Source organism: Colossoma macropomum, unplaced genomic scaffold, assembly GCF_904425465.1.
Source record: "Colossoma macropomum unplaced genomic scaffold, Colossoma_macropomum, whole genome shotgun sequence".
NCBI classification, from domain to species: Eukaryota; Metazoa; Chordata; class Actinopteri; order Characiformes; family Serrasalmidae; genus Colossoma; species Colossoma macropomum.
In genome coordinates, this window is record NW_023494796.1 from 31,938,670 (window position 1) to 31,950,687 (window position 12,018).

The 12,018-nt window shown below is 42.2% G+C and overlaps 1 protein-coding gene across 1 annotated transcript in view; it reads left to right on the top strand.

The window, feature by feature from the left end:
- Positions 1–12,018, top strand: part of lmbrd1 (LMBR1 domain containing 1) — a 203,421-nt gene that overhangs the window by 82,666 nt on the left and 108,737 nt on the right. The window contains exon 9 of the mRNA XM_036583441.1: positions 11,312–11,385. Coding sequence (XP_036439334.1) covers positions 11,312–11,385 — 74 coding nt within the window. The remainder of the gene's footprint in view (positions 1–11,311; positions 11,386–12,018) is intronic.

Here is a 12,018-nt window from a genome sequence, read left to right on the forward strand (position 1 = left end):
CCTCAAAGACAGACACGCAAACTCACTTCTAAACTCAGTTACACACTGAAAAAACTGAAGCGTAGTCTCGTTAAATCTGTTTATTTTTAGTTAGTTGTAGTGGGGATTATAGTTTTGAGTTAGTTTTCGTTTGTGGAAAAACACTTTTTTCTGCTAGTTTTTGTCTTAGTAATAGTTTTAGTGAACTATAATAACTCTGCTCCACTCATGTTCATGTTCAATTAGTCTTGAAGGTGCAGTAATGGTTTCAGTTTAGCTTTTTTTGAAAAAGGTCGGTTTCAGTTTAGTTTTTGTTTAGTCTCAGTTTTAGCTGAAGTGTTTTGTATTATGATGATAGCAGGTATCAGATAAGAGTAGAATAAAACTAACAGTAGACTGAGCTCAACTCGGCTCCACCTTTCCTTAAAGACCAGACGCACAAACTCACTTCTAAACTCTCAATTACACACTGTAAAAAAACTAAAACTAAAAGTTTTTACTCTGTAATTTCATTTTTTTTAGGTTTTTAGGACATTACAGTTTTTAGGTTTCATATTTGTGAAAGCTGCCACTTTTGTCACTGCTGGTTTTAATTTTTGTAATATTTTTAGTGAACTAGTTTTTGGTTTCAGTATAGCTTTAGTTAGTCTTAAAGGTGCAGTGATAGTTTTAGTTTAGAGCAAAATTAACATTAGACTGAGCTCGGCTCGACTTTAACTTTCCTCAAAGACCTTAAACACACTTCTAACTCATCCACGCACTGAAAGGACTAAAACTGAAAGTTTTTATTCAGTAATTCTGTTTAGTTTTGAGGTGGACGTTACAGTTTTTAGTTTTATTTTTGAAAATAGTTTTTATTACAGTTAATGACTTTTATTGTAGTAGTAGTTTTAATGAACTATAATTTAATAATAGTTTTTTTTTTGTTTTAATCTAGTTTAAGTTAGTCCTAAATGTGCAGTAATGGTTTTAGTTTAGTTTTTTTTAAAAAGGGACATTTTAGTTTTTGTTAAGTTTCAGTTTTAGTTGTAGTTTTAGTGTGATGATGATAGCAGGTCTCTGATGGGAGTGGAATAAAACTAACAGTAGTCTGAGCTCAGCTCGGCTCCAGCTTTCCTCAAAGACCAAACACACTTGTAGAGTTTTTTCCTTCTCAGTAATTCTGTTTAGTTTTTGCTTTAGTATTAGTGTTAAGGAGCCCTGCTCCACTCACAGCGACATCGGGCCTGACTGAAAACATGTGCCGTGAACACAGCGGACGCCGTCGAGCTGAGTGGCGAAGGTGACATGCCAGGTTGGCAGCAGCGACATTTAGCCTCGTCAGTGTCAGTGCAGCTCATTGTGCCGCCTAGATCGTCTGTCTGCGGAGGGAAAAGCTGTCACTGGTCAGTCCAGACCCCTCTGAGCTAAACGGCGCCTCAGACCCACCACGTTCGTCAACAAGTACACGATGGTCCTTTTTCAATAGATCCATAAACACTGTCACTACTGCATATCGCTAGTGTTACAGCATATTGACATTTTTCACTGCAAAACATGAGAAAAGTGAAACTATCTTACATCTAGTCATGACATCTAATATGTCTAATGTTTGGGGTTGTTGTAAGCTTAATGATGATAAGATGATTAAATGATTGAGATTGCTGTAAATATTATATTATTTATCCTATTTCTAGAAATTTTACTTAAGTAATTTTAATAAGAGAAAATCTCTTACTTCATTGGCAGAACGTCAAGGCATTAATTCTTGAACGAGGTAAAATGATCTACCAGTTGAATAAGAAAGCTGTGTTAGATAACGACTTAGAGAAATATGGGTGAATGATTATTAGATGTATTAGGCTGGATTAAAGATGTCTTCACATGCTTAGATATCATGTTTTGCAGGGTGCAGTGTATGTTTTTGGTAGTTTAATGCCCTGAGCAGCTCGAACTGTGGAATGAGGGAGGGCCAGATGATGTTTTGGTATTTCTGTGAAAATATGAACTCCATGTTGAATTTCACTCCAATATATACGCTCAGCACTGTCTGATAGTTCAGTCCACCAGCATTGGGAACAAAGAGAGTGTGTACTGAAGATACACAGTGGGTTATGGTCATGGATCAATATGACTACTGACAGGTGTGGAACTGGCATCGTTTATAATACAAGGTACTGTGCAAAAGTCTGAGACTGTCCTTCGTTTAATTTCCAGACTGAAATATTCATTTTTCAGAAGATATTTCAGATATCACATAATTCACCTGCATAAATTAGGAGAAAGTACAGAGAAAACTGGGGCTCCTAACAACCACCTGGAAGAACTTGCCCCCATCAGATAAACAGCACTCAAAGCTTTTATCTCTGAGAGAGAGGAGAAAATCAAGCTGCTTCAGATCTGAAAACATCCACAGGTGTTTCTGTCCATCCTTCCACTGTGAGAAGACGACTCAGCGCTGTGGGTCTGAAAGGATGTGTAGCTGATCAAGAAGAACCTCACTGAGAAAAGGAGACGGGCACATCAAACAAAGAAGCTGAACGATGGACTGACCACCCCAGAGTCCAGACCTCAACACCACTGAATGTGTTTGATTACTTCAGAAAATGCTAAATCAATCATGTCCATCTAATTTACATTATTGTGAGAAGAATGAGGTAAATGTATGAGGTGAGCAGAATGATTGGCTGAGAATATTTCTTCTATTTCTACTCCGATTCACCCAAACCTTTCATGCAGGGCAAAGAGGGCTGTGCCTGCGCGAGAACCGCATGTTTCTTTTGGAAATAACGTCGTTTTTTTGTGATGTGTAACAGCGATTGACATGTTGTTTCACTGCCTCAAGAAAATAGGACCTGTTCCCTTTCTTTTCCTTTATCTTCACTGTCGTAGAGATGGCACAGTGCCACTCTTTCTTTTCCACTACTGATACTGAACCCTGAAGTTGGGTCAAAATCAATCTTTACACTTAAGTGTTTATTGAGTTTTTTTACACAAGTAGACATAGATGTAAGATACATACAACAATGGAACGTCACAGACAGGACAACACCAAAAAGAGAGAAGGGGAACAGAAGGTCAAAATCAATGTCTATCGTTTATTTTTCTTGAAACACTACTAAACTTTAAAATCCGATATTATTAATTAAGCACTTTACGTAAAATGAGCATCTGACATACATGCAGACTCATTGCCTTCATGATGAACATAATAGATTTGATGAGATTTTAGTTTTGGGAATTGTGAGTGTTTACTGCCAGCACAGACTTCTGGGGGAGAATCTCTCACAGCCCGTTAGATGTAAGATAATATTTCCGAAATGTGAAAGGGAGCCGCGTTTTGTTGGTGGAAAAGTTGGTTTCATTTTCACATATTTGTATTTTTTTCCACAGTGCAATAAATGGTATCTTAGCAAGTGAAAACATCTTAAATGTAGTCAAAATATTTATTGTTTCTTATTATGAGACCATTGTAAGATTATTTTAAGATGATTTAACTTATTTCTAAACATTTTTTTACTTACTTTGACTTATGAAAGTGTCTGATTTCATTGGCAGATCATTTTGCATGTTTTAAGCATTAGTTCTTGAAATCCCCTAAACTTGTCAGCAAAATTATCTTCAATATTCCTCGAAAACAAGTAGAATAATGTGTCAATGGAATGAGACACTTTGGTAAGATAAAATGACTTAAAACTGTTTATAATAGTGTGAGTAAAAAAATGTTACCATAATTTTAAAACAGTCAAATAATGAGCAATATGAGAGATATTAACTGCATGTAAGATGTTTTCACTTTCTAAGATATTTTTTGTGCGTTAGTAGCTTTCAAACGGTGGACGACAAAAGATTAATGTGTAAATTAGCAGTCAAGACGGTCACCTTCCATTTAGCTGGCCTCGGAAACTGATGCAGAACGTCTTTATTTCTGAGAACTGTTGTAACTGCTGTGAGAGCTTAGTGCGTGTCTATGAAGTACATCACAAGTGTAGTGTAGCCAGTAGAACACAAATGATGGGCAGAGTAATTAAGAATGGCCCCGATTTATAATAGTTGTTGAGTCTCAAAGTAAGACGTTAAATTTTAACATATTTGTCACTCAACGTTGGTATTGTGAGCAACAAAATTCTAACAAAACATCAGAATACCTAAAAAGCAGTGCAGTGTTTGGATATGACTCGGATTTGCATATGTGTTGGTCTGAATGGACTAAAACATTACACAGGTTACAGTCACTAAAATGTTCTCGTAAGAATGATGCCACCGAAGGAACGATCCCCTGAACTTGTCACCTTTGAGTTTTCATGTTTGACCTGAAAATAAACGATCGTGCTCAAACTACTTTAGCACAGAATTCGATTTGTTTCAATATCTGATCCATCTTCTTCTCCTGATATCAGCCCAGTACTTGCCACTGGATGTCGCATCATAAGTCAGCTGCCCTCTACATTGTGTGAACATTTCATGATGAATGGACAAACAGAAAAGGTCCTGAATCACTTAGAACATGTCTTGTTACATGCACCTGAACCCTCTGGGCTCTGAGGGCGTTTTCTTCATTTTTGCACAGATTCTTCAATGCACATTTAAAGGCTCTTGCATCCAACATGAAACCTACATATTGTACATCAAACGTTCAGAACAATCTCAGCTCTGTCCGTAATGAGGCCCTTTTGACCTGCAGCTCTGTGGAAAGAAATAATTCATCCCTAAAGCTGAAAAAAGGAAAAAAAAAGTTTTTTTCTTGGTTACTAAGATGGTCTTAGTTTTGCAGAAATAGTGTAATGAATGAATAAAATAGTAGATAAATGTTCTCCATCACTGCTTTCCAAAACCAGCTGTAAACTTTTCACATACCATTTCACGTCTGAGTCCGAGGTGATTGAAAGTTTCTGACGTGATGGTCAGTCCTGAGTGATTTCCTGAGTGTCCATTGGTCAGTTTTACACAGAATGTAGATGGACACATGAATCCACCAGTTCCACACGGTGAGAGGCAGATGACGTGTATCTCTTGTCTTCATTGGCTCATAACTCGGGATCTGAGTCACGTATGATCTCGCATTTGTCGAGTTAAAGATACTAAGTTTGGTTATGGCAGTGATGCTATGCATGTGCACGGGTGCTGGGAAGGCAGGCCTTATGCCTGTGCTTTAGGCAAAATGAAATGTGGTGACTGTTTTCTTACTGTTGCCCTTGGTGTTGGAGAGAATAGAGCTGGCGGGCACGTTTAAATGAGCTTGTCTCCAAAAGAACTCTTCAGGCACCTGTTAACATCTGGGGATCAGTGGGAGAATCAGCCCATCTGTCATGAACTCTTCACCCTTCCTTTCCCCTCAAAATCCCTCCCAAGCTACTGCCTAGCCTGACCCCGCACTCTCTCCATGACCTTCTCCTTTTACCTCCGAGAAAGAGAGGGAGGACCACCCTTTCTCTAACCCTCTGTTTCTTTCATCTTTCCTCCAGATGGGAGGTTAATTGAGTGAAGGGAAGGCGCACCCGCTAAGTCGCCTCGTGACCCTTCTCCTTCCCAACACTTCATTTCGGCTGCCACAGGCCGAGATGCTGGGCACCTATTACAGCGTCTGCGTCAGACCACTCTCTGAGCCATGGCGATGTGCGGCCTCTTGGCTTCGCATGCGTCTGGGACTCGGGCCTCATTTGAAGGTCACATGTGACATCGTAGCTAGCCCCCCATTGCAATGGAACCTTGTTACTGTCCATGTGTGAATTTGTACTCAGTTGCCTTCGTCTGTACTATTTGGAGAAGTCCACACTCTCCCTTGTTAGCCAGGGTTGTGACTTCACACCACTGCGCTCGTTTCTTGAACTCCTTGGTCTGCTAGCCTTCGGGCGCCGGAGTCAGTCTAATTCAATGACAGCCTCGAGGAACTCCGGCAGACTCTTCGACAGAAGCCGGCTCCTCTGAGTTCTCATATAGGTGCCGGTGCCCTCCCTTTCTACTCGCCCTCTGCTTTTAATGAACAGAATCTCGAAGTAGACAAGACAAGAGCTCCAGAGATGAGCTGGACAAGGTCTGTTTGTCATAATCAGCGTCTGTGTGGGCCGAATGCTCCATTAGTGTCCTCGATCCATGGTCACTCCGGTGCGGCCCGCAGCCCGCAGCTCTTACCCATCTTCCCAGGCCCTTTGTAACGGGCTCGCAGCTTGGCATCACTGCCAAAAGGGATCGAGCGCTTCACCTCCAGGCAGCTCACAATGTCCTGCAGAGCCCACATGTGCTAGCTAGGGCTGCAGCTACCAGTTATTTCTATAATCCAAGGAATGTTGTTTGATGAATTGGATAATTGTTGACTAATTATTCCTTCTGTGGTTTCCCTTCGTCAGTCATCAACCACCATTTATTGTTCTGACCAATTGATTTCTTTCTGGTGCAAGAATAGAAGCCACACTGGAACCCAGCGTTTTCTGTACTGTATTTCAACCTGTCGGAACGACATGTATCGTATGAACAGTTGAGATCAAGGGGCCGGATTCACGAAGGCTTTCTGAAGAAAAAATCCAACAAAAAATCTTTAGACAAACACTCAGAAGTTCATAACGTTGGGCTTCATTCACCAACCATTCTTAGGAAGAAATTTCTTCTTAAAACTACATTTGCGCAGTTCTGACGAAGACCCAACATGCACCACTGTTCTCTTAGGTGGGATTAGTTCTTAGGTAAGAACAGAATCTACATACACTCAAGAGCACAAAGGTGAGAACAGTTCTGCGCTTTAAGAACACGTCATGAAACCGATGTAGACTTTTTCTTAGGACCTTTTGTCAACAACACATCTAAGAACAAACTTAGGAGGATATTGCAGAATGAGGTCCAGAGTTCTTAAGTGCAGTTCTCATTAAAAAACTTAAGAAGTTAGAAGACTAGCAACATCACATTACATTTTACAGATTACTAGAAATTAAACCAAGCAGAAGGTAAACCAAACATTCATAAAAAGACTATAAACAAAGACTATAAGAAAAAACTGTTTTAGCTGTTATATTTTGTGAAACTCATTAGAAGTTGCAGTGTAAGAGGTTTACCTTCTCAATTCTTAGTGTAAAACTAGAGTGACAGTCTTACTGTTAAAAAAATAATCTATAAGAAGTTTTTTCCAAGAATACGGCTTGTTCTTATAATTGTTCTCAAGAGAAAGGTTAAGAAAGAAATGAAGGAATTTCTTAAGAGGTTTTTGAAGAATAACAGCTTGTCTCAACTTTTCCCTTAAGTATGAAGTTAAGAATGAAAGACACATTTAAGAAGATAAGACGCTTTTGCGGATGCACAACTTTGGTTCTAGAGGTTCAGTGTCTAGCACAGTTTGGTACTTTGGCTACTCAAACACACCCACCAAACCTGGCTATTAACCCCCTAAAATCTCAGGCTTATTACACATTAAGGCTTATTATTGAGTAACTACAGGGACTTCAATGCAAACTGGCTGTGCTATTCTTAGATTATAGAAGTTTGGAATAAAACTTCGGGCTTGCCGGTGGTTCGTGATCATTTAGGGGTTGACGAGTGAGTTGAATCAGGTTGGTTTGAGTCAGGAAATCACCAAACTGCTTGGAAATCGCCTCAAGGACTGGTGCTGTGCAGCCCAGTTACAGAGCATTATAGGGCACTTTGGTTTTTATTAAGTGACACATCAACTTTTTCCATAATCGTCATTGTTGATGCCTTATTGGCTTTGCTAGCTGATTTTTGCCAGCTTGGTCATAGAGATGACCTGAGAGAGATTGAGTGCTCCCCTTCCAGGGGGTTCATAAAATCTTGGAGTTAGCCTAGACCCTCAACCCTCTGAGCCAAGCCAGCTGCTGGAGAAGGCCTCTCTGCGGATGCCGCAAAGCCCTGATGATGTGCTCGAGGACTTTTTACGTTATAAAAGTCAGGACTTTTTAAAAACTGAAGTCACACGTTTCTCATGCTGCTGTTCTCAGTTTTGAAAGGGGTTTTGAGAGGGAGCGGCCCCCTTTCGTTAGCCAGCAAGGTTCAAGTGTAGTCAGTGGAGAGGAGCTCTCGACAAAGGAGACGGCTGGAGATCTTATCGCATTGCAGGGCCAGAGTGGGGATCGCTCTCTGCTTAATTATGCTGCTGGTGCACAGATACTGCCTCCACTCCGACATCTCCTCTCGCTGTCTGCTTTTTCGCCTCCCGCTGAGCCCCGTTCCAGAGTCCGGGCAAGTAGAAAAAGCGACCAGAAATAGCATGATGTAAGCACCAGCCAGCCTTGCGGCAGCACTCCGACGATAATTCCTCCCTACTGTTTTTTCTTAACTTCCCCTCATTCCTGCCGTCATTAACGTCTGGATATTTTTGCTCGCACGACATGAGCCGAGTATTCGCAGGCCATGCTCAGAATTTAAGCATCCACTTTCTCGGGGCTTAAGGCGCGACTCTTCTCGGCTTCGACTCCCCGACTCTCGCCTGCTCTTCCGAGTTCTTTACAAGCCCCCCGAATTCCGCAGATTGAGTTTAGTGTGCCAGTGCTTATCGGCACGGCGCTATCATGGCTCGCTTGTGTGGCGGAGTGGCACAGCTAAGAGCCCGGCTTAATAAACATCTCCCCATGGCAGCCGGCTTCTCAGTGCACGCCGGCCCCAGGGACTCCAGGCACGCCGAGATAAGAGCCTCCACTCTTCTTCCCCAGCATTTCCCGGGAAGCTGCGTCTGGCTCCGCCGCTGAGCCTCCGCCGATAACGCGCACAATATACTCTCCGTCTAATCCCTGCGAAAAATCTTTGGCAGGAGTGTCGGGCGAAAGCGCGGGCTCCTCCTCACCACAACGAGTTCATAAACAGAGCAACTATGTGCGCGGCAAACACGGACGCCATTGTCTCCGTAACCGAGCCGCCGGCTCTTAACAGAAGCTGAGGAGGAAGTATCGGGGAAGAAAAAACAGGAAACGCCTATTCAGATGCTAATGTTCATCATAGTGTCTTCTACAGTACATAAAACGTTTTCGCTCCATTTCCCATCCTTCCTTTGACTCCCTTTAGGCCCGTAAAATAGGATGGTGGGACAAACAGAAAAGGATTCAGACCGCGTACGTTTCGGGGAAATGGAAAGAGGAAGCATGAGACGTGATGAAAAGGGTTTTCGAGGAAAATAAAAAGGAAAAAGGGCCGGACGATAAAAGCAGAGGCTTTTTTGCTCCTCTTTTTTTTCCTCGATGCAGCTGACCTACAGACAGTAGGGGGCTCTCTGTGTACAGTGGTGCCAGCATACAAAGCTGTTCTCTGTTAGGACGAGAGCAGAGAGCTTCTCTGTGTGTGCGTATGTGTGGATGCTCGTCTCTCTAGCTCCCTCTGACAGGTGGGATCCCAATGGGGTGTGTGGTGACGGTCACTTCCCATCAATATGCCTCATCTGGCCTCTGATCTGACAGCTGGCATTATGCCCTCTGTCTCTCTCTCTCTCAGTCGCTCTGCCTCCTACTGCCTGCTGCAAACACAATGGAGGCCCACTGAAAAACACCCACTCCTTCTCATTCTCTCTCACCCTCTCTCTCTCCCTCTCCCTCTCTCTCTCTGTCTCTCTCTATCTCTCTCTCTCTCTGTCTCTCTCTCTGCATATGCACTTGCACATGCACATGCCCGTGCCCACACACGAAGTCAGTAGTGCTGGCCCACAAACATAGCACACATTTAAAAGCAGCTGTTTGGTAAAATGGATCCGTGTTCCACTCTGACGTGAGATGTAAGGATAGTAGTGATGTGCCGAAATAAGTATCAGTAGGACATGTTCGCCTGGAAACGGAAACGATAAATACAAGATTTCTTATACAGATTTTATAAATGTCTTAATGTTTCATTAATAAGCAAGAAAAAGGGGAACAGTGACCTGCTTCTTGCCTAATAGTGACCCCACATCAGTCTCTGACAACAAAGGTCTTCAAATCTGGACCTTGAATCCAGTTTCCAGTCCTGGATTTTGTATCTGTTAATAGGTAACTGTATTGTTAATGTAATTTACGGGTTACACAACTCTGGTCCTGGAGGGCCGGTGTCCAGCACAGCTTGGTGATTTACCTGCTCAAACACACCTGATACAACTAATTTCGTAATTGTCAGGTTCACTGGGTGTTTCTTGAGTAGTTTGGCGCCGCTCTGGTGACGTCACCATGCCGCCTCATTAGGACTGCTCCTTTTGTGTGACCAGTAGGCTAGTAAGGAGAAGTCAGTCCTATTGAGGACCCGCCCTACCTCGGCTATAACGTCAGCATGTGGCCAAGGACTTTCCTCTCTACTTCTGCTGCTTGTTTCTCTGAATCGAGGGGGACGTCATGTATTTAAGTAGTACAGGAGACGTTTTTGTGATTGTAATCCCTCTTGATACTCTGCATGGACAGTGATTACAAATCCCTTGTCTAATGTCCCTCATAGAAACTGAAATAGATCCACACGGCTGACATGTTTACTGTTGATCAGGGCTGCAATAGTTAGTCGATATAAAATTATGTGACTACATGTTATTAATGTTACTAATACATTTAATTAAGATATTAAGCTTAATTAAGACATAATTTGAAAATGCCTGTTGTTCTTGATACTGTGTGTAAATTTCATGGTGAATGGACCAAAAGAAACGGCCCAAAATTACTTGGTAAAAATTCTGATTCCATTGACTTACATTAAAAGTTAAATATGTTTTTTTTTTTCCTTCTCCTGTAAAGTTACCATTTTGGAGATATGAGGGTTTCTTCCAAAAGCAGTGATTTTCATCTTTCATGGGTCATTATTTTAATTTGCTATGGGAACCTATATTAAGGCCGAGACCGGACAACAGGGTGACATTCACAGGTGAGGTAAAACAGGAGCAGGAGTAATGGCCACAGGAAGCCGAGAAGGGCGCATGACAGAAATAATCATTGACTAATTGAGTAATAAAAATAATCAACAGATTAGACCAGCAAAATAATCAGTAGTTGCAGTTGTACTGTTGATCCGCTGCCTCTCAAACTGTTTGAACACGCCTCCTTTGAACGAAACTAACAGCGCTTCTCGTTTTTGCTACCATTAAAGTTTTGGTAAAGTGTTAGATTTTGGTCTATAAGGCACTTTATTGTAGGTCTGTGTAATCTTCACAACATTCAACCTTCATATCTCGTTTAGCCTTTAACCAAAAGTGTAATTTTGACCCTTTTTGGTGGCTGAAATTTTGGTGCATCCTTACAGGATAACCTCAAAGTAGGAAGGACGAAAAGGCAAACAAAAGGGTGCATTCTGATATTCCCCATGGGGTACACAGTGTTCTGAATAGTTTGCAGAGCTCCAAACCACTGTGTCCACACATTAATACCTTTCCCCTCTCTCTCTCCTTCTCTCTCTCTTGCTCGCTCACTCGCAGATGGCCTGGATGCCCTGTCTTTTTCGATCAGCTCCCTGACCTTGATTGGCATGCTGGCCGTGATCACGTACACGGTGAGTATACAAGAATTTGTGTGTATGTATGTGCCGGAGCAAATGCAGCATTGATTTGCACACTCGAGAGGGTCATAAAAAGAGACTGCTGTGCACTGTCCGAAGGGCTAAAATGAGGGGGGGGGGGTAGATAGGGGGAGGGCAGAAGTTGCCCCAGCAGCGTCGTAAAGGGACATGGTCTTCTTCTTGACTTAGCAGTCCCTCAAGCCCCTGCTATCAGGTGAGTTCAGGGTAGAATTGCAGTCCACTGAGCAGTGTTCCTCATGCAAGTCGAAGTCGAAGCAGAGTGGTTTGGCTGCAGTTCTGCAAGCAATGTATGACCTGAATTAATGGGAAAGGTCTAGCAAAATGTTCACGATTTTCCTCTTAACCAGCATACTATATAATCAATCAGCCAAGACGTGTGTGGTGGAGGAAGGCTGCTTCTTTAGCTTTGCAGTGGAGCAAAAAGGCTGATGTAGCTGACAAGTAATGAGAGCTTCTATCTCAGCAATTCACTTTGCCATGAATATTAGAGCTGGCCCTTCAGATTTGGTCATAAATATCAAACTGGGACAAAAAAGGGAGGAAAAAAAAATCATAATGCTGATTTCTGCCAGCGCCCCTATGTAGAGGTCGGTGATATGGCAGAAA